At 37.3% G+C, this 23035-nt stretch overlaps 1 protein-coding gene across 5 annotated transcripts in view; it reads right to left on the bottom strand.

Annotated features, from left to right (window-relative positions):
- Window positions 1–1085: 1085 nt before the first annotated feature.
- Window positions 1086–23035, bottom strand: part of CEP135 (centrosomal protein 135) — a 76591-nt gene continuing 54641 nt past the window's right edge. For 2 of the 5 annotated variants that reach the window (XM_045079778.1, XM_004775493.3), the window contains exons 16-26: window positions 18834–18949; window positions 18414–18568; window positions 17542–17597; window positions 16615–16783; window positions 15481–15591; window positions 14990–15175; window positions 10450–10659; window positions 9145–9347; window positions 7507–7611; window positions 4861–4973; window positions 1086–2815 (exon numbers count right to left, since the gene is read on the bottom strand). In XM_045079778.1, the coding sequence (XP_044935713.1) occupies window positions 4871–4973; window positions 7507–7611; window positions 9145–9347; window positions 10450–10659; window positions 14990–15175; window positions 15481–15591; window positions 16615–16783; window positions 17542–17597; window positions 18414–18568; window positions 18834–18949 (1414 nt within the window). In that variant the 3' untranslated portion in view covers window positions 1086–2815; window positions 4861–4870. Of the gene's footprint in view, window positions 2816–4860; window positions 4974–7329; window positions 7365–7506; window positions 7612–9144; window positions 9348–10449; window positions 10660–14989; window positions 15176–15195; window positions 15373–15480; window positions 15592–16614; window positions 16784–17541; window positions 17598–18413; window positions 18569–18833; window positions 18950–23035 lie in introns of those variants that run through there. The other 3 variants (XM_045079779.1, XM_045079780.1, XM_045079781.1) reach the window with 3 other exon arrangements.

Here is a 23035-nt window from a genome sequence, read left to right as displayed (position 1 = left end):
GCAGTGTAGTTGGAGCAGTTGGATACAATTAAGATTTGAGTTTTCAGTTTAGAAGGATAAGAGAATTTACGGTATATGCAAAGAAAATAATGCCTATCCTAGATAAAAAGGAAAGCGAGGGACTTCTAGACAAGGGATAGGTGAGAGAATCAATTATCTAGAGATCCTGGTAAAGCTATAGAATTGTTAGGGTAGGCATGACACAGTGGCCCAGAAAGGGGGGGCGAGTAGTATGCTACAAGTTGAGATTTCTGGAGGTAATGATAGGATCTAAAGCAGTGTGTTCAAACTATAGGGTGAGCCCCATTAATAGATCATGAAATCGGTTTGGTGGATCAGTTTCTAATTTAGCACATTTTAAATCTGATTACACATTAGAATCACCTAGAGAACCTAAAATTTAAAAAAAAACAACAAAAACAAAAAACCCCAAAATGCTCACACCTAACTGCCAGAGATTCTTATTTGGACTACCACAGGGCTCAGAAATCAGTTTTTCATTAAAATTGTCCAGGTAGGGGCGCCTGGGTGGCTCAGTGGGTTAAAGCCTCTGCCTTTGGGTCAGGTCATGATCCCAGGGTCCTGGGATCGAGCCTGCATCAGGCTCCCTGCTCAGTGGGGAGCCTGATGCCCACCCCCTCTCCGCCTGCCTCTCTGCCTACTTATGATTTCTCTCTGTCAAATAAATAAATAAATAAAATCTTATAAAAAGAAAATTGTCCAGGTAACTCTAATGTGCAGGCCTGGTCAGTCACCACTGTTCGAAGAAGATACTGACATAAAAAAGACTGATGATCGAATTAATGGTAGAACGACAGTAAGTCAGGTGCTCAAATCTTCTAAAAACTGGGGAGAGTCTGTTTAATCATTTTGTAGATGGATTTCAAACAAACTTTGATTTCATTTCTTATATTTGAACTTCCTAGAAATAAATCAAAGTCAATAAAAAAAAAATCTGGCACATAAGCACTGCGATTTCCCCATATCCTATCATGATAAAGTTTCATTTGAATTAATTGTACTTAACTTTAGAATTAAGAATATTGCTAAAATTTAAGAAAAAACTATTTGTAAGAAAGAGAAAATAAATTGACTGGAAAGTTTATTGGAAAATCTATATCAAGCATAATTTAAAATTACTTAAAAACATCTATAAAAGGTCAGAACATTTGGTATTATAGGATAAAACTAATATAGAAAAATTGTAGTAACATGGTTAAGAAAATAACAATTAAAGCTATACATGTTTAAATTATAGAAAACATTAAAAATAAAATATTAACACAATATGTCTTGCTGTTGCTTGGGGGAAAAGGTGGGGACAGATATTTTTTATTTACATATATTTATTAAAAGATTTTCCACATGACATTGCAAATAGTCCCATTTCTCTTGTATTTTTCTATATAATACATGAATTCACACAAAGGAGGCAGAATACATACAATTACAAAGATGGTAGAAAAGTAAACCACATCATACCCAATACACAGTGGATTATTGCAAAGGGCATAACCCGAACATATAAGGCATATTCGTTTTGGAAAAACAACAGTGCCCACCCCTAGGTACACACAAACACACACACACAAACTCCACTGCAGTAAACCACGAGAGAAAACAAAACATATCATAAATAACTGCTCTTCGACTTTCCTATGTTAGTTCTTAAGTTCTTTTTCAATCATAATGAAATCCACAGAGAACAGAATTTTCTTCAAATGTGTATGGTTCAAACACGATTAGTTTTTGTATCTGATATTCTATTTTGTACTTCTGTTCTTCTATTGATGTATGTTTATATCTAAAGTCCTTAAAATTACAACTTTGAAAATTAATTGCAAAAAGTTGTTTTCTATTTAACATGCCACAGTTCAGTGTTTACTACTATTCTGCAAGACTCATAAATTAAAACACACACGTTTAGAAGTAAATAACTGCTATTACTGAATGTATATTGGCATTTTAACAAAATACTGTATTTACTCCATATACTTCTATACTCTGAGATTTTCAATTAATACAAGGAGGACTTTTATTTACGAAAAAAGTATCTCAAATTTCTGTTCTATATTTTGTCTTACAAAATTCTGAATGCAGCTTTTTGTTTGATTCTGATAGAACTTGTTATACGAAAACCATGTGATAACCACAATATTACATTGTATGTAATATACAAATGTATCTTTTCTATCAGTTTTGCTAGTTAGCAGTAACAAATTATATATGGTGATCATTATTTTATCAAGACCTCTGCTATTGTAAGAATAGACCTGAATATATTACCCTTGATGACAACAAAAAACTGGTGAATAATTTTACATTTAGAAGAAAAAAGTGAGAGAGCACAGCATCAAAGTTGATAATCCTCTGTGAATGCATTAAAGATACGGTTTATAAACACAGGCATGAAAACTAAAAACTCTGAAAATAAGTACAGTAAGAATATTTACATATACATATCATGGCTCATTATGAAAAAAGATTATTAAAGTATAATGTGAACAATACATTATATTCACAGTATAAACAACACACTTTGAGGAGAAATTTAAGTCAGGAATAGTATAAATACAGATAGAACATTAGTTAGCACTATTAATGTTTTGTTCTGTCACATATATAAAAATATACATAGAGATATGGCTCTTTTAAACCAAAATTTTTACATAAATATTCACTGATTTAAATAAAAGTTGACAGAGGTAGAATTTGTGTCAATGTTCATGATTTTCAGGAACAAGTATTTAAAATATTTCATTACTGTTCTGTCCTTTAAAAAATCCATATAGGTAACTCATTTGTAGCCATCATTCTGAAAAAGAAGGGACAGGAAAGGTGAGTTAAGAGAAAAATAACAAACAAAATCACTTAGAACATTTATTTATTTATTTATTAAAAGATTTTATTTATTTATTTGTCAGAGAGAGAGGAGCAGAAGTGAGCACAGGCAGACAGAGTGGCAGGCAGAGGCAGAGGGAGAAGCAGGCTCCCTGCTGAGCAAGGAGCCCGATGTGGGACTCGATCCCAAGATGCTGGGATCATGACCTGAGCTGAAGGCAGCTGCTCAACTAACTGAGCCACCCAGGCGTCCCTACTTAGAACATTTAAAGAAAACTGAGATTGTTTTCACTTTTAACTGAAATTGTAGTCTCTAATAAAGCCTTTGCCCATAATCAAGCTTTAATTAGTACCTCAAAAGTACTGTTCTATACTTCAAAAAGATATTCCCCTCAAACCGCCAGAGTACATCAAAGTATATGAGGACTAAATGAATAATACAGAATGAAAAGAAACATAGCATGTCTCAATTAACGTAGCATATTAATTGAGAAAAATCACTCAAAACAAGGAATAGTATGACAGGTTAATATACAAGTACTGTACAATGTATTGTCTGAGTCTTAAAAAGCATATTATAGGTAGTCAAATATTTTTTCAAGTATTTTAACCTTACATGCTATCTAATCACCCTCCCAATTAAAACACACACACTAAAATATAAAAAATTCCATAATGGAAACACTGAGAAAGTAACCTAAGTAAATAATGGAATAGCCATGTGATGGACTGTGAGATGCTTTTATCTTATTTTATTTAAAGATTTTATTTATTTACTTATTTGCCAGAGAAACACAGCAAACAGAGAGAGAGAGAACACAAGCAGGGGGCGTGAGAGAGAAGTAGCAGGCTTCCCGCTGAGCAAGGAGCCCAATGCAGGGCTTGATCCCAGGCCCCTGTTAGATGATTTTAAAGTGGCATTTTTGAAAATACTTTTTATGATAAGAGTAGATGCTCTCAACAATTTATTAAGGGGAAAAAACCCCAAAGAACAAAACAAAACAAAAAACAGGATAAAAACTATTTCAAGTAAGATCTCTATTAGAATCGTATGTCTATGAATGTGTGTGTTTATTTATTATACATCAAATACAAGAAGTATATACCAAAATGTTAATTGCTAATTTCTCTGGGTTGTAGGATTAAAACTGTGCTGAAGGCAGGCGCTTAACCCACTGAGCCACCTAGGTGCCCCAAACAGTTTTTCATCTTAATCCCTCCCTTGTATTCATCCAGTACACAGAAGGACCTTCAATGGCTCCCCCTAACTCACAGAACCAAGACTACAGACAATCTCTAATTTTGCCTCACATTCAACATATCCTGTATGCCCCACTCTACCTTCCGTGCCTTCTTCCCTCATCACTTCCCAACAACCTGTCAATCCTGTCAGATTGAGGCTACTGTGCCACGTGCATTCTTTTTTTTCTTCAAACCTTATTCTTATTTTTTTAAGATTTTATTTATTTATTTGACACACAGAGAGATCACAAGTAGGCAGAGAGGCAGGCAGAGAGAGAGGGGGAAGCAGGCTCCCCGCTGAGCAGACAGCTGGATGTGGGGCTTGATCCCGGGACCCTGAGATCATGACCTGAGCCAAAGGCAGAGGCTTAACCCACTGAGCCACCCAGGCACCCCGCCATGTGCATTCCTATTTGTACATCTTCGTCTACAATTTTACCACCTATTATCTGTACCTTGAATTTGGCACTTCATCCAATATTACCATGTGATATCTCATACTGTCATTTAGTTTTCTATTGTGAATGTCTTCTTTTTTTTAAATGAGGTATAATTTACAGACAATAAAATGCATGAACTGCTACTGTTCAGGTCACTGAATTTTTACAATCATATATACGCACGTAACCATCACCAAAACACAGAACATTCCATTACTTCACAAAGTTCCGCTGACCACTGCTAAAGGCAATTTCCCCTTCCCCGAAGCTGAAAACTACTTCCTGAATGTTCATAACTACAGATTAGCTTTGCCTCTACTTGGTGTTACATACATACCTTCTGATAATTAACAGTTTATATGTTCAGGAGAATGTAAAGGAGACTTTAAAGTAGAACAAAGGGGTGGCGTGGGAAGACCATGGCGACGCATCTCCTGGATTGCGCGTTCTCTGTCAGTAAAGAACAAGTAAGAGATTATACCAGAAAGTGGAATACAAATATAAGCTGCTGTTGTTGTTACCGGCTGACTAAATAACTTCTCAATTAATTAATGAGTATTTCTGTTACATTTAAATCCTGCATCCTTATATAATCTTCAAGTAGTGAATAAAAGATTTCAATTACAGTAATATGTACCGTAAGAGACTGTTCAAAGCCTCACTGAATAGAGGTTTTCAAAGTCGGCTGGTTCCCACCTCCTCCTGCACATAGACCTAGCATCCTCCTTCCTAACAACTTCCAAATATCAGAAGCGAAATCACCATTTTCTCTGTTATGCTAGAGTCCAAGTCAGCCCCACAAAGCATGGTAACTGTGTGGCTACCTCTTTTGTGCACTATTCAATCTCTGGCCTAGACTTTCTGCCTTATCAGATATCTTCAGTATCCAGGATTTCTACCTAGCTGGGTGTTTCACAAACATTTTTTCATTATCAACCCCCTAAAGAAACTTTTTAAGATACTCCCTCCCCCCAAATTTTCTACCCCTCCCCATGAAATTTTAACATGTAGATACACTATTTATGTACTGAGTCCCCTTACAGGGCTATAAATCATTGTAATACCTAAAGTTTTTTTTTGTCCCACTCTCTCTTCCTCCAACAACCAAAAGTGTTCCTTGGGGTGGTGTACAAATGTGTAATCTAGTTGGATGGTAAGGAAAAAGAGACATGGTCATGCCAGCCAAGGTTTCTTTGAGGAGTAGGGGCAACGGAAAAAGAATTAATGGGGTCTTATAACCCTAGGCAAAAGAGGGCTTGATTTAGGGCCCTTGATTTTAAGAGAATTTAAATCATCATTAGGAAATGGAAATCATCATGCATGTGCAGTTTAGCACACTAAGAAACTACATCATGGCGTGCCTGGGTGGCTCAGTGGGTTAAAGCCACTGCCTTCAGCTCAGGTCATGATCACAGGGTCCTGCGATCGAGCCCCCGCATTGGGCTCTGCTCAGTGGGGAGCCTGCTTCCTCCTACTCTCTCTCTCTCTGCCTGCCTCTCTGCCTACTTGTGATCTCTCTCTGTCAAATAAATAAATTTTAAAAACCTTAAGAAAAAAAAAGACTACATCTTGCCAATTACAAGAAATTAGTAACAATGCTTTTATGACACTGATGCATTTCTTCATTTCTCAGGCTTCATTTCTCTTTGAAATCATAAATATTGATTTCCTAGCAAATTTTGTCTATAGTCCAAAGAACACCTCACTCAAAGTTCTGATGCCAATGGATAATAAGAGAACTCAAAAAATTGACCTGATAAGCAATATAACCAACTATTTGAGAAAGAAATCTCAGGAATGTTGATGTCTATGGTATTAACATAGCAAGAAAGAATAACAGAAGAAAGGTAACTTGACAAGTGATTCGCAAATTAGATTTTGATTTTAGCTGTGAAAGCAGGTGTCATTTCTCCTTGTAACATTTGGGGATTCAAGTTTTCAATGTAACAAAGCAAATGAACTGAAATATAAGTGAGTATGAAAATTACTAAGCTATAGGGAATATATTGTATGTAAGAGCAAGGGATATAAAATTGGATCTGCCTTTCCTTCATTTTAATTAATTAACTGTAAGATTAATTAACTAATTTAATGTAGTCTCCACGCCCAGTATGGAGCCCAGTGCAGGGCTTGAACTCATAACACTGAGATCAAGATCTGAGCTGAGAACATGAGTCAGATGCTTAACTGACAGAGCCAACTAGGCGCCCCATTAAATTTTCTTTTTTTTTTTTTTTTTAAATTCAAGTACAATTAGCATGCCTATGTTAGTTTCAGGTGTACAGGATCTACCTTGATTGTAGTTTTGGCTCCACCATTTACTATTTGTGTGACTTTGGTTTCCTCTAATATAGGCATAAGAATAGATTATAGGTATATGGTATCCAGCACATATTTATCAATTGTTCTTGTTTTTTTTTTAAAGATTTTATTTACTTATTTGTCAGAGAGCGAGAGAGAGAACATAAGCAGGGGGAGCAGCAGGCAAAGCGACAAACTGACTCCCTGCTGAGCATAGAGCCCAATGTGGGGTTCAATCCCAGGACCCTGGGATCATGACCTGAGCTGAAGGCAGACACTAAATGGACTAAATCACCCAGGCATCCCTTATCCATTGTTCTTACGATCATCATCACTCTTGTGATGACTTATATTTAGAGATTCCTATTGGATGATATTGTCTGGGTTCTTGTAGAGTCTTTACTAGCTTGCTGATTCCCTATCTATACTCTTTCAAATAATGCCCTAACTTTGCCCTGAGAAATCCTATAGAAAACATTGAGACAATACTTGCTACTTTATTTACCGTAAGGATATTATCTGCCACAACATGATGACTTTCTAGGAATAAATAGCAGAAGAAATTTATTTTTGTATGAATGCTAAAAGGAAGTTGTCTATTTTTAAGCCAATATTAAATCCTTTTTGAAATAGGACAGGGAATAAATAAAAACACTGCTCAGCGCTAAGAATTTTTTCTTACCGTTCATATCTTTCAGTTGAAATCTGCCTTTTCAGAGCATCGTGATCAGTTTGTAATTGTGTCACTTTAGCCCGAAGCATGGTGTTTTCCCGGCCTTGACTAGTTCTTAAAAACAAATTTTAAAAATCAAAGATATAAATAACAAATGTGTTGTTTTTTAGTCAAGTGCTATGGATTTTTTTGTTATTAATAAACACAAAAGAGGTGATACTTAAGGACAAAAAAAGAAAAGAACAAATTTTTTAACACAAATTTTCTCAACTTAGTAAGTTTTTCTTTTCCTTCCGGAGCTTCATTACTAAGTTTTCCTTTTTATTCATTCATTCATCTTATTTATTTAATAAACTTTTTTTTTAGAAAAAGATTTTACTTATTTGACAGAGAGAGACACAGCAAGAGAGACACAAGCAGGGGGAGTGGGAGAGGGAGAAGCAGGCTTCCCACACTGAGCAGGGAGCCCGATGCAGGGCTCATGCGGGGCTCGATGTGGGGCTCGATGCGGGGCTTGATCCAGGACCCTGGGATCATGACTTGAGTCAAAGACAGATGCTTAACGACTGAGCCACCCAGGGGCCCCTTTAACAAACATTTAAACTGAGCTTCCAGTATGTGCTGGGCACTGCAGCAATGGTGGAAATACAAATTTGAACAAGGCATGAATTACAGCATCAAGATGTAAAGCATCTTTGTTGACTTTTTCTAGACTCCTGCCTCAGAAAGATAAATATTTTTTTCTTTTCCTTTCTTTTTTAAAGGTTTTATTCATTTATTTGACAGACAGAAATCACAGAGAGGCAGGCAGAGAGAGAGAGGAGGAAGCAGGCTCCCTGCTGAGCGGAGAGCCTGATGCGGGGCTCAATCCCAGGACTCTGGGATCATGACCTGAGCTGAAGGCAGAGGCTTTAACCCACTGAGCAACCCAGGCGCCCCTCTTTTCCTTTTTTTTTTTTTTCTCTTTTCCTTTTTTAAAAGAAGATTTTATTTATTTATTTGACTTCTAGCACAAGCAGGCAGAGCAGCCGGCAGAGGGAGAAGCAGGGTCCCGGCTGAAGAGAGAGCCTGACATGGGACTCACTTCCAGGACCCTGGGATCATGACCTGAGCCACACTTAACTGACTGAGCCACTCAGGTGCCCCGAAAGCGAAAATACTTCTAACTCCTTTTAAAACTGTTCTACTTGCACTATCCACTCCGGGTTTCTTCCCCTCTTCTATCAAGCATGTCCAAACCTGACCATCTAAAAGACACTATCATCAATCTCCAAAAAGGTAGTAACACACAGCCTTTTTGAAATCTTTTCCTTGTCCACAGCAAGAGACACACAGATGGTTCTCCCCATCTTGCAATGCTTTCTCCTTTAACTGACTCCTCTTTGTGCCTCAAATTTAGAAATTTTTCTAGAGCTCACTCATTTGCTTCCATGGGTACCATCTCTGGTGAAGACAGACAAATCTACATTTCCAAACACAATGTTTCTCCTGAACTAAACCCTTGAATTCCCTAAAGCAGCCATCATGTAAGGAAGATATTTTGGTTTTATGCCACCTTACATGCTCCCATCACCCTCTCCCACCAAAAACTGAAAAATTATTTTTGACAAGCTGTTTTCTTTATATAGGTTGATTTATGCCACTTACAATTTGCTTTCTGAAAGGGTTAACTTCTCTTTAAGCAGCTGAATTTCTGTATCCTTCTCGTGGGATGTTAAATGAGAATGAAATTCCTTATCTCTATTTGTAGCCAACAATGTTTCAAGGTTTTTAATTGTATGTCTCTCACTTGACAGTTGTTTTTTTAATAGTTCTGCTTCTGATTTCACATTTTCTAATTCCGCCGAAACCTATAGGGAAAACAAATGAAGACTACTTCAGTACAATTTTAGGCTTATTCTGAAAAATTATTTGCAGAGCTATACACCCATCAGTTGTTTATTTTGGGTACCACTTAAATATTTTGAATCACTTTTTTTTTCAGTGTAAGAAAATCATCTTATTTTCAAGATAATTTTTGCTATTTTCAGTAAGGGCTTATTTGCTACAAGACCTATTCCAGCCCTCAAATAGTTTTTAACTCACACTACCTTGTCAAGAGAGGGTCATTAACATAAAAATCCTAAAATGTGGCCAATCTTATCAGCAAGGAAGCCCTTCTGATCTATTATATATACTCTGACTACACAGTTGAGTCAGCATTGGAGCTTCTCAGTTCCCGAAAATAAAGATACTACTAAATTTATGAAAACTGGAAACACGCTGGGTTGTTTAAAGTATTGCCTCAGTTTGAGAATGGGAAGTTCCAGCTAACAAAACTTTTAAAATTAAGTAAGACTTAAATACCTTAATAAACCTAAGTAATACCTTAAATACTTAAATAAATAAAAGATCTTACTTATTTATTTGAGAGAGAGAGAGAGAGAACGCACACACTTGCGTGTATGAGGAGGTGGGGGCAAAGGTAGAGGAAGAAGCAGACTCCCCGCTGAGCAGACACCCAACTTGAGGGCTCAGTTCCAGGACTCGGAGATCATGACTTGAGCCGAAGGCAGTCACTTAACCAACTGAGCCCACCCAGACACCCCTAAATGTCTTGGGATTTTTATCAGAAAAAACAACTCCATTTAGGAAGCAATAAATTGCTCAATCCTTCATTTAAATCTTACCTTCAAACAGAGAGAAGAAATGTACTGGGATATACTCCTATTCTGTAATAAGAAGACTCCTGTTTTCCTAAACACCCATCTACTCCAAAATGGAGAGCACCTAATTTCATCACCATGTTTGCCAGAAAAATCCTGGGAAAGAATCTAGTTGTCAGAACCCCGTAGTCAAATGTAACTCCTTTAAGGGGAACAAATATATTGGGCGGCGCCTGATGAAGTAAAACAGTGAGAGGAGGGCTCGATAAAATAATGTGCTACAAAACAGTATCTTTTAAGTTCTTACCCTCTCTAACTCCAGGCTTTTGGAATTCAGTTGTTGGGTCATAATGTCTTTGCCTGAATCAAGCTTAATGCAAAGTTCTCTGAGAGACGACAAATCATTCAACACTGCTGCTTTTGCATCTTCCTGATGTCTCAGCTCTTCTTCTAATCTGGACATGGCTTTGGCCATTGATGAGATCTGAGATTCATAAGCATGGTGTGCATTTATGTGCTGAAAGTAGAAAAAGAAACTGGTAAAAAGTTAAAATAACGAAATAATTTTAAAGGCTTGAGTCCGTGCAGCCGAGACCCCCCTTTATGGAAACATAAGAGCCAATTTTTGCATATTTTAACATACTCTCAGGAAGCTGTCTGCTATTTAAAGATGGCCTATTTAATGCTTAACCAAATGAATTGTATGTACTTATTAATCACAGTACCTAAGTACCTCACGTATGTATTTGGAAGATGCAAAGATGAAAATTTTTGTTTTAGGGTGAACAAGAGGGATCTTTGAAGTTAGGTTAAAATTTTATCTTTATAAATTGTTATAACATCCTTACAAGAAAAAGTAACATATATACTTCTCACTTCTCAGATGTCTTTAAATTTTAAATTTCAAAATGGAGTTTGCCTTAAAACGAAATACCTGAGTTGTATTTAAATTTAATTTAACCTAATAGTAACACACAACTTTATAAGATTTTAATAACTGAAATTATAAAGTTTGAAATACTGATATAGATCTTTTTCTAGAATAGTCCACATTTTAAGTTTCTCAATTTAAATTGAGTGATAAATACAAATTGATATAAACTCTACTCTAGACTTTAATAAGAATTCCATACTTGAAAAATAAAATTATTTTAACAGCTACTAAGAAAAGAAACTGACGTTAAAAATCTAACTGTGCTGTGAAGATTTAATAAATTCCAGTGATTAGAGAAAATATTTGGATTTTCCAAGTTAATGAATTTAAAATCAAAGTTCCCCAAAATGAAATATAAATATGTAAAAGTCAGTTTTATGTACCACGTAAAATCATGAACAATGACATAGAACAAAAATATTAAAGAATAGTTTCTTCTGAGCATTTTTCTGAAGGTTGAAAAGCTTTCCTTCAGTTATTATATTCTTTTTTTTTTTTTAAGATTTTATTTATTTATTTGACAGAGAGAGATCACAGTAGACAGAGAGGCAGGCAGAGAGAGAGAGAGAGGGAAGCAGGCTCCCTGCTGAGCAGAGAGCCCGATGCGGGACTTGATCCCAGGACCCTGGGATCATGACCTGAGCCGAAGGCAGCAGCTTAACCCACTGAGCCACCCAGGTGCCCCAGTTATTATATTCTTAATAGAAAAACTCAGAGAGACAGGGTAGTTCCTAGCCCTGCTGTAACCAATCACTGTAAATTACTGGGTGGTTTAAAACAACAGAAATTTCTTGTCACAATTCGGAAGGTTACAAGTCTGAAATCTAGCCATTAGCAGAGCTGGCTGCTTCTGCGGGTTCTGAGAGAGAATCTACTCCATGCCTCCCGGCAGTCCTCAGTGTTCCTGCCTTGTGGACACTTCGCTCCAGTCTCTGCCTCTGTCGTCATCTGGTGTTTTCCCTTCTGTCTTCTGCTCCGGATTTCTCTTACAAAGGACACCAGTCACTGGATTATGGCCTGCCCTACCTAGTCCAGTATGATCTCATCTTACCTTGATTATACTTGCAAAAACCCTATTTCCAAATAAGGTCACATTCACAGGTGCTGGGGTATAGGATTTCAACATAACTTAAGGCCCCTAATTCTTTTTTTTTTTTTTTAAGATTTTATTTATTTATTTGACAGAGAGAGATCACAAGCAGGCAGAGAGGCAGGCAGCGAGAGAGGAGGAAGCAGGCTCCCTGCCGAGCAGAGAGTCTGATGCGGGGCTCGATCCCAGGACCCTGAGATCATGACCTGAGCTGAAGGCAGCAGCTTAACCCACTGAGCCACCCAGGCGCCCCAAGGCCCCTAATTCTATCCACCTTTTATCTCCCCCAAATTCTTATCCTTCCTTTGTGTAAAATACATTCATTCCATCCCAACACTCCAGCATCAACTGAGTCCAAAGTCTCATTTAAGCATCATCTAAATCAGATATGGGTAAGACTTTGGGTATGGTCCAACCAGGCGCCAAACTACTCTCCCTCCTGAGATCTGTGACACTAGGAAACAAGTTACTTGCTTCCAAAGACAATAGCGAAACAGAGACTAGACATGCCCACCCCGAATGGGAGAAAATAGAAGGAATGAAAGGGTTACTAGTCCAAAGTAAGTTTGCAACCAACCAAGGGAAATTCCATTCGGTTTTAAGGCCTAAGAATAATTATCTGTGCCCAGTGGTCTGTCTTCTGGGCCTGCTAGAGTGGCCCCACTTTTTTGACCCTCAGCTAGAGCCCCACCTTCTTGGCCCTCAGGGTCAGCGGCCCTGCACTCTGGAACCAAGGAGGTAACATGCCCTGGGCCTGGGGTGACAATCGCAGCACCGCCAGCCTTGAGCTGCTCTTGGCAGCCAGGCTGGTCCTGAGCTGCCTCCAGAGACATTCTTCATTTTTCTCTAGGGAGAACACATATTTGTAGCTAAGGAACTCTACCAGCCTATTTTCTGCTGGTAGGATCCCAGATGTTCAACAGCCTTCCTTCATTTCACCTTGCTTCTGTCCCTGTCAGTACAAGCTGGCAGTATTTCTACTGAGATGACTGACTGGCTACATGAACCTACCTAATCTGTTCACAAACAGACTGTGGAGCCACACTTGGTCCTGTCTCCAGAGCACACTGTCTGGATAGGCTAAGAATTTTCCAAGTCATCAAGACCTGGTTCCTTTTCCCCCTGAATTTTAAGTCTAGTATACTTAATATTCAGTGTTTTATTAGTTTCAGATGTACAATATAGTAACCCAACACTTCTGTATATTACTCAGTGTTCATCATGGTAAATGCACTCTAAAACCCCTTCACCTGTTTTTCAGCCCACCCCCCCACCTCCCCTCTGGTGACCATCAGTTTGTTCTCTACAGTTAAGAGTCTGTTTGTTTCTTGGTTTGTCTCTTTTTCTTTGTTCATTTGTTTTATTTTTTAAATTCCACATTTGAGTGAAATCATATGGTATTTTTCTTTCTCATTTTGCTTAGCATTATACCCTTTAGATCCATCCATGTTGTTGTAAACAGCAAGAATGAAAAGATTCGTTCTTTTTTATGGCTGAGTAATATTTCATTGTGTGTGTGTTAGTGTACACACATATATATACAATGTGTATATCTGCTTCTCCCCTGCTTGTGCTCACTCTCTCAAAAAAAAAAAAAAATCTAAAAGAAAAAAAAAGTTCTACTTTCCTCCCAAGAGTAGACCATAATTAATTAAGCCAAGTTCTCTGCCATTTTATAACAAGGATCACCTTTCTTTCTGTGTCCAATAACATGATCTCATCTACGACCTCACTAGAAGAAACATTAAGATTTCTGGAAAAATTCTGTTCTTGAAAATTTATGTATTTTGTAAATGACAGAAGTTTTGTCAATAGCTTGTCTTTCTTTTTTCTGAGCCCTTACTAGAATCCTCTCTAACATGAATCTTTCTACCAACAAGTTTTTCAAAGCAATCTGGGCTTTTCTGATCAAGCACCTCAAAAGTCCTTCGGCTTATATCCATTACCAAATTCTAAAGCCACTTTCATATTTTTATGTTTGTTGTAGTTTTCCTTAAGGAAAAAAGTATGACAATTCCTGAAAAAAATCAAACATAAAAATTACCATGATTCAGCAATTCGACTGCCAGGGATGTCCTAAAGAACTGAAAGCATGGACTTGACTTTAGTTTACTGTACATTCGCGTTCACAGCAGTATTATTCCTGGCGACCACAGAGGAAAACAAATGAAATGTCCAATGACAGATGAATGGATAAAGAAAACGTGAGGTATATACACAATGGCATATTATTCAGCCTTAAAAAGAAATGAAATTTGGATACATGCTACAACATACGTGAACCTTGAGGTTAACTGAACCTTAAGCCTAAGTGAAATAAGCCAGTCACAGAAAGACAAATATTGTATGATTACACTTATATGAAGTACAAAGAGTAGTCAGCCCACCCCTCCATGTCCACCTCTTCTTTCTAGAGAAAGAAAGGAGGATGCTTGCCAGGGGCTGAGATGGGGAGGGAGGGCAGAGTGGGGGGGTGCAGAGGTGGGGCGTAAGGAATGGGGAGTTAGAGCTTAACAGGTACAGAGTTTCAGTCAGGGAAGATGAAAAAGTTCTGGAGATGGTCATGACAGTTGCCTAACAATGTGAATGTACTAATTGCCAAAGAACTGTACTCTTAAAACCAGCTAAGATGGTAAATTTGATGTTATGCATATTTTACTACAATTTAAAAAAAAGTAATGGGGCTCCTACACAAATGATCAGAATTGATAAAAGATTATATTGAACTTACTTAATCAATGCTTAAATTTCACTTCATTAAAGTATCTTCGAACGTTATTGTTTTACTAAATAATGTCATCACAAGATAAATGAATATATTACCTCCTGAATTTCTTTTTCTAATAGCTCCACCCTTTCTCGAAGGTGTCTCCTCTCTGTGTCAATGGAAAGAAGTTCCAGTCGAACTGAGCTGCTTTCTCCCTCAGCTTGATGGGCTTTGACCTCCCAGTCTTCAGCTCGGTTATGAAGCATCTGGAATCTATCTAACAAATCTTGATTTTCTTTTTCCTGGTTTTAGGCACGATTAAATGATTTCTAAATTAGTAACTGTCACCCACTGGAATACTCATATCATAAACATATACAGACATTGGGATTTTTGTTTTAATTAGGAAGCGTACACTATTAGACAGTATACTACGTTAAGATCTGTGGGGAAATAGAAAAATACAGTAGGCAAGGTCTCCATTCTCATATCTTAATATCTAAGAGAGGAGACAGAAAAAATAAATATATAAATGAGGAGACAGAATAAATACACATGGAAATATTTCTTAGATATGTCTTAAATCCAACCTAAATGTTTTTTTCACCTTAGCAGCCATTAAGCTCTCCCATCGTGACACTTCAGTTATGTAATTATGAACTCTACTCTTCATTTCTTCTTTTTCTTGCACTGCTGCTTCCAATTCCAGTGAGATTTCCTATAAATCAGAAAATTGAAGACAGATAAATCTACAATGAATGTGGCACCTAATGAGTTCTATTTATATTCAAATAGCTCCTTTAGAATTTGGGGAATAAGAGTAGGAAAAAGGAAAACAGTTTCTAAGTTATTTTCATGTTTTTCCTGACCTCGATTTTTTAACCAAATATTACCATCTATCTCCTATAGTAGGCTTGAGCATTTATATTATGGAGCTAGCTATGCTCACGGATTGACATTTTTAAAAACTCATATATAGGCAATATGCTGTATACTGAACACTAAAAGTAATTTTTAAAAAATTTAAAATATTTAAAATAGGAAAATTATTCATCTTCTTGGTATAATCCTTTAATAAACCAGCACAAACAAAACCAATACTTTTCAGTATCTGTCATTCTAAAATATTTATTAATTTACTTATATCTCTAAGTTGCTGGCAGGAAGTGTGAAAAATTAAAATTTATCATGGGTCTTTAAAACGTAGCACTTTGCCCTGAGAGTGATGCTGGGAGTGAGGCTGACAATGGTACCTGCCACAGAGAATACCACGCTCTCAGCTTTAGGATTCCTAGTAACGAAGACCAAAAGGGTAAGGAGACCACAGCTGCATCAATTAGACACCCTGTGATACACAGCAGCATTCTAAACCACATTTTTAAATACTCTCATAAGTTCCATTCTCCTCAAAGATTTATGTTACTGATATTTATATCATTAAATTTCATTTCATTTATTTATTTACTTATTTAATCGAAGATTTTATTTATTTATTTGACAGAGTAAAAGACAGCGAGAGAACACAAGCAATAGGAGTGGGAGAAGGAAAAGCGGGAGAGGGAGAAGCAGGCTTCCCCCTGAGCAGGGAACGGGTATGGAGCATGACAGAAGGCAGACGCTTAACCACTGAGCCACCCAGGCACCCCTATATCATTAAATTTGAAAAAATATTTAAAGCTTTAAAATTTAGCACAGAATGAATATGCGGTAGAACTATCAAAGTTTATGCACTGTGCTATACCTGGTTTTCTCTTGCCATTGTAGTCAGATCATCTTGTAATCTTCTGTTTTCCTTAAAAGATATTTCTTTAGATTTTCCGACCTCATCGAGTTCTTTGTGAGCTGCATCAAGCTGGCGCCGGAGGCTGCTTATTTCTCGGTCCCGATTAGTCAACGTTTCCTTTAGCTGGCTGTTAACAGGAGGGATGTGGAAATAATAAAGAAAGCTTTTTGGAAAACTGTAAATCATTTAAAAGAAAACTGCTGTACTCTGAATTAAGTATACTAAGAATACAAGAAACTATACTGCATTAAGACACTGATAGATTAGATAAAGCAGATATTTTAGATCCCTACCAATCATTATTTAGAAACAGTTGTAAAATAGATTTATAATTCCAAAGTCAAGTAAAAATAGAGGACTTTCTTTTTTTTTTTTTCTTTTTAAACAGAAGGCTTTCAAATGTTAGGAGCAAAACAAAATAGAGTGAATTGGCAAATATTACGTAATATTTAAGTCCCCACTACTATGTAATATGTAAGGTATATAAAATAATCATTAGTGACTTTTGCCTTAAGTAGAGATGACACATAAAATGTAAATTCTGTAACTGTTCAAGATAGGTTTTGATGTAGAATAAATTCCAGACTGGCTACTAAAGTAAAAATCTTTCAATGATTAGGGTCTGAAGAGAGTAAGTATAGTAGAAATAAAGAACAAATAGGTACAGAAAAGAATAATGAATCAGACATTGACTGTTGAGATGTTGATGACGGAGCAAGGGAGAAAGTCCAAGAGGATGGCATGTTCACATAACAGACTTAGATGCTGTCACTGGCAAAAGTGAACAAGGAAATTTTCCTATTGTCAAACTGCTACTTAAAGACAAAAGCTGCCCTTACTGAAAATTTCTAAAAAAAGCAGGATGCCATTTCATTGATTACTTACTTCATAGAAGATTCATACTCTGAGATTGTCTTCTTCATCTGAGCAATAGCTTTTTCCTACAGAAATTATGAAAATATATGATTCAAAAACACTCATATAAAAATGTCTTTACTTGAATTTATATAAATTATCACATTTATGTAAATTATGCTATAAAAGGAAGCTTCAAAGTAAATATTTCTATGTCCCAACTGTACTTCACATATTGGCATGTTTCTACCCACTCGAAGATCCTCAATTGTTTTCTTGAGTTTGCTATAATCATATCTGATAAAATTACGTTCTATAGATAGGTTTTTTTTTTTTAAAGATTTATTTATTTATTTATTTGGCAGACAGAGATCACAAGTGGGCAGAGAGGCAGACAGAGAGAGAGATGGGGAAGCAGGCTCCCTGGTGAGCAGAGAGCCTGACGTGGGGCTCGATCCCAGGACCCTGGGATCATGACCTGAGCAGAAGGCAGAGGCTTTAAGCCACTGAGCCACCCAGGCACCCCTATAAATAGAATTTTTTTTGAGAGAGAAAATGCATGCATCCAGGGAGCTGGGGAGCAGGGGCAGAGGGAGAAAAACAGTATCAAGCAGGGTCCATAACCAATGTGGAGCTCGACACAGGGCTCAATCTCACAATACTGAGATCAAGACCTAACTCAAAATCAAGAGTCCAATGCTTAACTGACTGAGCCATCTGGGAGTCCCTATAAATAGAATTTTTGCAAATCCAAATTATTGGCATGAAATAAAATTTAAGCCTATTAGTAGCTATGGCTCTGGGTCTTAGGAACTTGTACATGGGAGGTAAGAACTGTGTATTTGAGAGAATGAAATTGTTTCTGTTGAGATGCCAGATAAAGGTATTTAACAGTCACATACTTTATTAACCAAGTTTTCTTGCAAGTTTGCAATCTTTTCTGTCTTCTCATCTACAGTCTCCTGAAGAAAGTCTTTTTCTTTGTCAATAACACCAATGGTCTTTTTCATTACATGAGCCTCTTCATTCTGCGAAGTCATCTGAAGGTGTAGTTTACCTATGGATAGAGAGAAATGTTTGTTAGACAAAGTAAATTAGGTTTAGCAATAGCAAAACTTAGGGGCGTCTGGGTGGCTCAGTCGGTTAAGCATCGGCCTTTGGCTCAGGTCATGATCCCAAGGTCCTGGGATTGAACCCCCGCATCAGGCTCCCTGCTCAGTGGGTCATCTGCTTCTCCTGCTGCCTGCAGCTCCATCTGCTTGTGCTGTCAAATAAATAAAATCTTAAAAAAGAAAAAAAAGACAAAATTTAAAAACATTTACCTATTTTTTCCTCCAGTATGTTAATTTGTGATTGGGCTGATTCAAGTTCACCTCTTTTCTTGGAGAGCCGATGCTGACAATCATCAAGTGACCGCTGTAGCTGCTCATTTACCATCCTAAAGAACCAATGGACAAAAACAAATGGCATTATCTCTGGCAGAAATAAATTTTTTTTTAAAGATTTTTATTTATTTGACAGAGATCACAAGTAGGCAGAGAGGGAGGCAGAGAGAGAGGGGGAAGCAGGCTCCCTGCTGAGCAGAAAGCCCAATGCGGGGCTCAATCCCAGGACCCTGGGACCATGACCTGAGCTGAAGGCAGAGGCTTTAACCAACTGAGCCACCCAGGTGCCCCAGAAATAATTTTTTTAAAAATGAGAGATCTTAAAGTATATTCTTATTTTTAAAGTATATTCTTATTTTTAAAGTTCATTTCTTATTTTAAAGCTCTTCCAGTTTAATCAATGGTATTATATTAATGATTATTTCTTGCTGTCCACCATTCTTCTCCAAAATGGTTCCACTTCCTAAAAATAATATAGTCTATAAATCAAATTAATTGTATTTCTAGAGGTTTCTTGGTAGTTTTAAAGTCCTCTTCAGTTTCCTAATATTAACACTTCCCTTATAAAATCTATTTTTAACAGTGGAGGTAAAGGTATAGTCATTTTTACTGTATTGCCAGGAACTTCCAAGGATTATCCATAAATCTTGACAAGTGAGATTTAATTTTACTTTCTATTTTGACTTTTTGGTGGGTAGTCAACTAGAGGTCACAGTTAACAGGCAAAGTAGACATTATTGCAGTGCAATGAATATTTAAAAGTAAAGACTGATTTCAGGGAACAAAAGAACATTACAGAAGAAATACAGACAATTTCAGAAGAATGACTTACTCATCAGTGAGATTATTTTTCAGAAGTTACAAGAATCTGCTCTCCTGTCATCTAGTTCTGGGATGTTTTTAACCCTGACCTTGAGTTCTCAACCCTGCCCAGAGGGAAAGAAGTGGTTCTCACCTCAGGCTATTTATTGGGAACTCCCACATGTTCCTTTTTAAAGGATAAGACAGGCAAGTAACTACCAAGTGTGGCTCAGTTTAGAACTGCTTACTGGGCAGGAGTTTTGGATTTCTGAAGCCATAAGTAAGATGGGACATCTGGATAGAAATGAAATGTCATTGGCAATACCAAGGTATTCTGAAAAGACGAAAAACATGACTCTGACTACGCTGACAGCAAGTGAATAATGGCCCAGAGGCAGGGAGGAAGGCTGAACTGAGACTGTCTTCTTTAGGGTTGCACAGTCAAACAGAACCAAGTCAAAAGGACTCTAGGTTCAAGCAATTTTATTTTATTTTATTTTATTTTTTAAAGATTTTATTTATTTATTTGACAGACGGAGATCACAAGTAGGCAGAGAGGCAGGCAGAGAGAGATGGAGAAGCAGGCTCCCTGCTGAGCAGAAAGCCCGATGCGGGCCTTGATCCCAGGACCCTGGGATCATGACCTGAGCCGAAGGCAGAGGCTTTAACCCACTGAGCCACCCAGGTGCCCCCGGTTCAAGCATTTTTTTTTTGCCTAAAAACATTTTATTTATTTATTTGACAGAGAGAGAGAGATAACAAGTAGGCATAGAGGCAGGCAGAGACCCAGAGGGAGAAGCAGGCTCCCTGTTGGGCAGAGAGCCCAATGTGGGGCTCAATCCGAGGACCCTGAGATCATGACCCGAGCCAAATGCAGAGGCTCAACCCACTGAGCCACCCAGGCGCCCTCGGTTCAAGCAATTTTATTGCAAAAAATTATCTCTGAGGACTAGGTGACTGCACTGTACTTCAGCTGTTCCTGAAAACTGTAGCTATTGCACTGAGGGTTATAACCACAGGCAGCAGAGAAAAGAAGAAAGCTAATATTCATTGTATTGATACTTTAAAAATATTAGCTCTTTCATTCCTAGAACAATTCCATAATTAGAAATATCATCCCCATTTTATAGACACAAATAACTAATAACTTGTCCAAGGTGACAAAGCTATTAAAGCAAAGAAGTAAGTCCAGGTAGGCCAACCTGATATCAACATTATTCTACCACACGACATTGCCTTCTACGAAGAATTCAGGGAGACCAATATCTTCTATCTGGAAGGGGAAATGTCTGTTCAAAAATGGAATGGCCCAGAGTCCTATGAAAAACACCAAGTGCTTGGCCGTCTTTGAAGTCCTAAGTAGAAATGTGAAGATTTCTTCACATTTAAGGTTCGTAAGGAAGGTTAATTCCTAATAAAAGTGGGATTGATATAGGAAGGCAGGCTAACATCTTGATTGTTCACAAAGTAGGCCCATGGTGAGTCCTAAAAATAGATTTACTTTTTCATACTCTAGTGTAGATTGGAAGGAAACAATAGAGATTTTATAACTTATCCTAGAAATAACTTTTCTCATAGAATTACTGCTAAGAAAAACGTCTGCTTGGGGCACCTGCGTGGCTCAGTGGGTTAAGCCTCTGCCTTTGGCTCAGGTTGTGATCCCAGGGTCCTGGGCTCTCTGATCAGCAGGAAGTCTGCTTCCTCTTCTCTCTCTGTCTGCCTCTCTGTCTACTTGAGATCTCTGTCTGTCAAATAAATGAATAAAATCTTAAAAAAAAAAAAAGTCTGCTTAATGAAAGAACTGAGGTATAAAGTTCATAAGCTCAAATAGTTGAGTGACTATCATATTATTTGTTCATCATGGTATTTGGAAAGGAAAATTTGAGAACTATATTATTAGGAGAAATGAACCAATTCCTTAGCTTTGAAAAGGTCATGAACACAGGAAAGGGAGAGATGACTTACCACAAGACAGTGAAGCAGTACAACTTAATATTGAAGTTCTAGTTCTCTACTTACCAGCCATGTGGCTGGATATGACCATCTCACTGAGTTTCAAATTCCTTCATTATTCTATATTACATAGAGGTCACATACAGGTATACATGATTTTACGTTAGGGGGCAAAAGTAATTCCTTCCCTTCATGCTGAAACATATTTTAAAGACAGCATCTTTTTTTTTTTATTTTTTTTTATTTTAAAAGATTTTATTTATTTATCTGACAGACAAATCACAAGTAGGCAGAGAGGCAGGCAGAGAGAGAGGAGAAAGCAGGCTCCCTGCTGAGCAGAGAGCCCGATGTGGGGCCCAATCCCAGGACCCTGGGATCATGACCCGAGCCAAGGGCAGAAACTTTAACCCACTGAGCCACCCGGGCGCCCCTTTAAAGACAGCATCTTAAAGAGTCCTTATTCATAGGAAGTATTCAAGTTCTAAAACGGAGCAGAAGCTCCATCTAACAGGGGTAGTTTGGACTTTTAATGGTGTATTAGAGGAAAGAGAAACAATAATGATATCCCTGTTTTTTTTTTTTTAATTTGTGTAATATTTACCAATTTAACCATCTGTAAATGTACATCCGTGGCATTTAAATACATTCACAATCCTGTATACCCATCACTACTCTCTATCCAAAAGTTCTTCATTATCACCAATATAAACTCTGTACCCAGTTAACAAAAATTCGATCTTTTCCTCTCTTCCCATTCCCTGGTAACCTCTAAACAACTTCTTGTCTCTCTGAATTGGACTACACTAGATACTTCACATAAGTAAAATCATACAATATTCGTTGTTTTGTATTTGGCTTACTGCACTTAGTATGATTGTTCAGGGTTAATCTATATTATAGCAAGTGTCAGAATCCTTTCTCTTTATGGCTGATGCAGTGTATGTATATACCACAATTTGCTTATCTGGTAACGGACATTTGGGCTGTTTCTTTCTTTTGGCTATTGTGAATAGTGCTGCTATGAACATGTGTGTACATACACTGGTCTGTTTTTAATTCTTTCAGGTATATACCTAAAATTGCTGGGTCATATGGTGAGCCTGTGTTTAGCTTTTTGAAGACCTGATAGATTTTTTCTACAATGGCTGAACGATTTTACATTTGCACCAGCAATATGAAAGTTCTAGTTTTTCTACATCCTTGCCAACACTTGTATTGTCTTTCTCATTTATAGCTATGCTAGGGGATGTGATGTGGTACCTCACTGGTTTTGATTTGGATTTTCCTAAAGAGCATCTTTTCATATGCTTGCAGGTCATTTACGTACTTTCTTTAGAGAAGTGCCTATTTGAGCCCTTTGTCCATTTATTTTTATTTTTTAAAAT

This window comes from Mustela putorius, unplaced genomic scaffold, assembly GCF_011764305.1.
Source record: "Mustela putorius furo isolate JIRA1106 unplaced genomic scaffold, ASM1176430v1.1 tig00000430_pilon_pilon_pilon, whole genome shotgun sequence".
NCBI lineage: Eukaryota > Metazoa > Chordata > Mammalia > Carnivora > Mustelidae > Mustela > Mustela putorius.
Note: the sequence above shows the minus strand (reverse complement) of the source record. Positions and strands in the feature narration are given on the sequence as shown.